The sequence below is a fragment of the Triticum aestivum genome, chromosome 7B, assembly GCF_018294505.1.
Source record: "Triticum aestivum cultivar Chinese Spring chromosome 7B, IWGSC CS RefSeq v2.1, whole genome shotgun sequence".
NCBI classification, from domain to species: Eukaryota; Viridiplantae; Streptophyta; class Magnoliopsida; order Poales; family Poaceae; genus Triticum; species Triticum aestivum.
This window is the reverse complement of record NC_057813.1, coordinates 551,584,229-551,587,371: the sequence shown is the minus strand read 5'-3', so window position 1 is coordinate 551,587,371 and position 3,143 is coordinate 551,584,229. Positions and strand designations below refer to the sequence as shown.

Sequence of the window (3,143 nt, the reverse complement as noted above, 5' to 3'; positions counted from 1 at the left end):
GAAGGGCGCCAACAATTGGCCATTTTGAAGGGGAACATCTAGTACACTTATCCTGACTAAAGTTGGTCCTAGCCTGTCAAAGGCTCTGGTGGTGACGCCGACTTGGGCTCCACTGTGACCTCCATCCTGCCGTTGGACTGGTCTTGGTCTTGTTGCACCGAAATGGATGCCTTTGCTTGATGCTCTCGCCTGCGCTTGCTCCCCTTGCACCAAAGAGGAAAGAAGGACACTGCGCGGGCTGGCGCCCGTCCGGCGTCCTTGGTCGTCATGGCTTGCGTCATGGGCACCTCGCGAGGTACCCCGCCGTGAACTCTCTGCCTCCTCATTAGCTAGCCTGACGAGGTCGTGCCTGAGGAAGCTCCTTGTCGTCCGCCCCGCGAGGCTTGGCCCCTCGCGAGGGTCTTAAGCTTGTGTTGATGAAGATGGACCGTGCTGGGCCCCCTTTGAGCCAGGCTGCAGGCAGGCAAGTCTCGGGACCCCCGTTCCCAGAACGCCGACAGAAACCAAGAAGCGCAACATTCACCAGAAGCCGGACATTATTCAACAGGTATATGGAATTTGGAGAAGAACCCGCCTGCAATGCCGAAGACAAATCTGCGCACCGGACTCATCGTCATTGAAGCCTGGTTCGGGGGCTACTGAGGGAGTTCCGGATTAGGGGGTGTCTGGATGGCCGGACTATGACCTTTGGCCGGATGTCTGGATTAGGGGGAAGATACAAGATTGAAGACTTCGTCCCGTGTACGGATGGGACTTTCCTTGACGTGGAAGGCAAGCTTGGCGATACGGATATGTAGATCTCCTCCCATTGTAACCGACTCTGTGTAACCCTAGCCCTCTCCGGTGTCTATATAAACCGGAGGGTTTTAGTCCTTAGGACGAACAACAATCATACCATAGGCTAGCTTCTAGGGTTTAGCCTCTCTGATCTCGTGGTAGATCTACTCTTGTACTACCCATATCATCAATATTAATCAAGCAGGAGTAGGGTTTTACCCATTGTTGAGGAAATCGTTAACTGGTAGCTGCTCGGTTGGCTGGTGAGTAGGGGATTAATTGGCCAATCGACAAGTTAATCGGCCATTTAATCAATTAATCGGATGATTTATCGGTTTATAGGCTATTCGGTGACCCTACGAGTAGGGATTAATTGGCAAGTTAACTGGTTAATCGGATGAATTCTTGAACAGGGGTTTTACCTCAATCGAGAGGGCCCGAACCTGGGTAAAAACATCGTGTCCCTTGTCTAATGTTACCATCCGCCTAGATGCACAGTTCGGGACCCCCTACCCGAGATCCGCCGGTTTTGACACCGACAGTGATTTTCACTTTCAACGAGTCGATGAAATTACATGAATTTCAATAATTTTAGTAAACACCGAAATACTTTCTATCCCACTGTTTGGGTTGGATTTACCGTCCGTAGGAGGTGGGCTGGGTGCAAACTCTCAATCCTTGCCAACTGAGCTATGAATATGCATCGGTATACAATATACCCATACCACCACGCAGCTTTTTTTCCTTTTTACTTTCCCCTTTCTGCCACGAATACCACGCAGCGCTTTATCGTGCGCATGGCATATGGTGTGCCATCCACGGAAGAAAGCAGCGACTTTTAGCCTAGGAGCAGAAAGGAAGACAAAGATGGTGGCCAAAATAAAGGAAGACGAGCTTTGTTTACAGAGGATTAGCACTGAAAGACAGCGAGAAAGGAGGAGAAAAATTAAAAGCTTCATCGGCTCTGCGACACTGGCTACGGCTACTACCACTACTACACATCAAAAAGAAAAAAAAAACTACTAGTAGCATAATAAAGCTGCTAAAGACGCCATCATGACGAGCCCGACCACCAGCGGCACCATACCGGGTCGAGCCAAAGCAGCTCCGCCCACGTCCTGCAAAAGATGAATCAAAATGTCAAACAGAGAACAGGAAAATCGGAATGGTGTGTGAAATGTGCGAGTAGATCAAAGGAGGTTGACGGGGCATGAAAAGAAGCAAAAGGGAGATAGTAAAGGAGAAGACGTGGGTGGTGGAACCGGCGGCACTACGTACACACCTGCCGCTTGACGCCGGGCGCGGGCATGGGCAGGATGGTGGCCGTGTCCCTGACGCCGCGCGGAACCGGCACGGCGGGGCTGCTCTCGATGACCGGCGCCCCGCTTCCGGAGTCCGGCGCCGGCGCGTAGGATGGCGCTGGCGCGCGCGCCGGGCCCGCCGACCACGGCGCGTGCGCCGGGGCGTGCGCGCCACCACGGGCCCGCCTCTCCTCGCCCCGGCCCCGTTTCCACCGCTCCGTCGGCAGCCTCGGCCTCAGCCCGTCGTCGTCGTCGGCGCCTGTCACCGGCGGCGGCGCGGAGAACGGCGACAGCACCGGCGAGGGGTCCGGCACGATGAAGCTCAACGGCACCTTCTCCTCATGCAGCTGAGCACCCCATCGCCGCAAGTAAACGCAGTGTTATATTCACGTACCTGACGTGAAGACATCGATAATTAAGTACACACGCACCGCGCGTACCTTGAATGCTTGCGACGGATGCACGAGCAAGGAGCAGAGAAGCAACGGTAGCAAGGAGGAGGAGTAGCATTGCACGATGGAAACTCCCATCTCTTCCTTCCACGGCACTTGTCCTGCTCCTTGTTGCTTGTGCTTGTGCTACCGTCTGGTCCCTGGAGCTCGAACAAGTAGCCGTGGCGAGACAGCAAGTGATGGGAGTAAATACGGAGTGAGGAGGCACCGCACCGCGCCGCGCCGCACATGGTGATGGTGGTGCCTGGCGCACTGGCCTGCACTGCTGCAGTGCAGGCAATGGTAGAAAGCATAAAGCCCAAAGCCCAAACTGGTAAGCAAGTAAAGCCTGTAACAAACGAACAAATTACTAAAGCACGGACGCCTATCTTTCGAGGGCCTTTTCAGCGTGATGATGGGAGGAAAGGTTATGTTAATCGGCGCCTAGATTCGCGATTAATCTGTAGCTAATCGTTCGCACGCACCCGGTGACACGGACGAACAGAAGGTGCTGGAACAGGGACTGGGAGTGTGCAGCAGCGGCTGCAGCCGAGCGTGGGGAAGGCAGCGCAGTGGGGTTTTACCTTTTGGTCGCGGCTTTTTGCTCGGTGTTTCGAATCCGAGCGGGATGATT

At 54.4% G+C, this 3,143-nt stretch overlaps 1 protein-coding gene across 1 annotated transcript; it reads right to left on the bottom strand.

Moving 5' to 3' along the window:
- Nucleotides 1-1,645: 1,645 nt before the first annotated feature.
- Nucleotides 1,646-2,781, bottom strand: LOC123159405 (uncharacterized). The gene is made up of 3 exons (XM_044577233.1): nt 2,519-2,781; nt 2,060-2,425; nt 1,646-1,895 (listed from the first exon to the last, which is right to left on the bottom strand). Exons 1-3 carry the CDS (start codon nt 2,606-2,608, stop codon nt 1,800-1,802), a joined length of 552 nt encoding a protein of 183 aa, XP_044433168.1. The 5' UTR covers nt 2,609-2,781; the 3' UTR covers nt 1,646-1,799.
- Nucleotides 2,782-3,143: the final 362 nt, after the last annotated feature.

Excerpts from the sequence above, each read along its gene's own strand:
- LOC123159405 (XM_044577233.1), bottom strand. The coding sequence starts at position 2,608 with ATGGGAGTTTCCATCGTGCAATGCTACTCCTCCTCCTTGCTACCGTTG. Across the intron at positions 2,426-2,518 it reads ATCCGTCGCAAGCATTCAAG|CTGCATGAGGAGAAGGTGCC; the intron begins GTACGCGCGGTG and ends TGGGGTGCTCAG. Across the intron at positions 1,896-2,059 it reads CGCCCGGCGTCAAGCGGCAG|GACGTGGGCGGAGCTGCTTT; the intron begins GTGTGTACGTAG and ends CATCTTTTGCAG.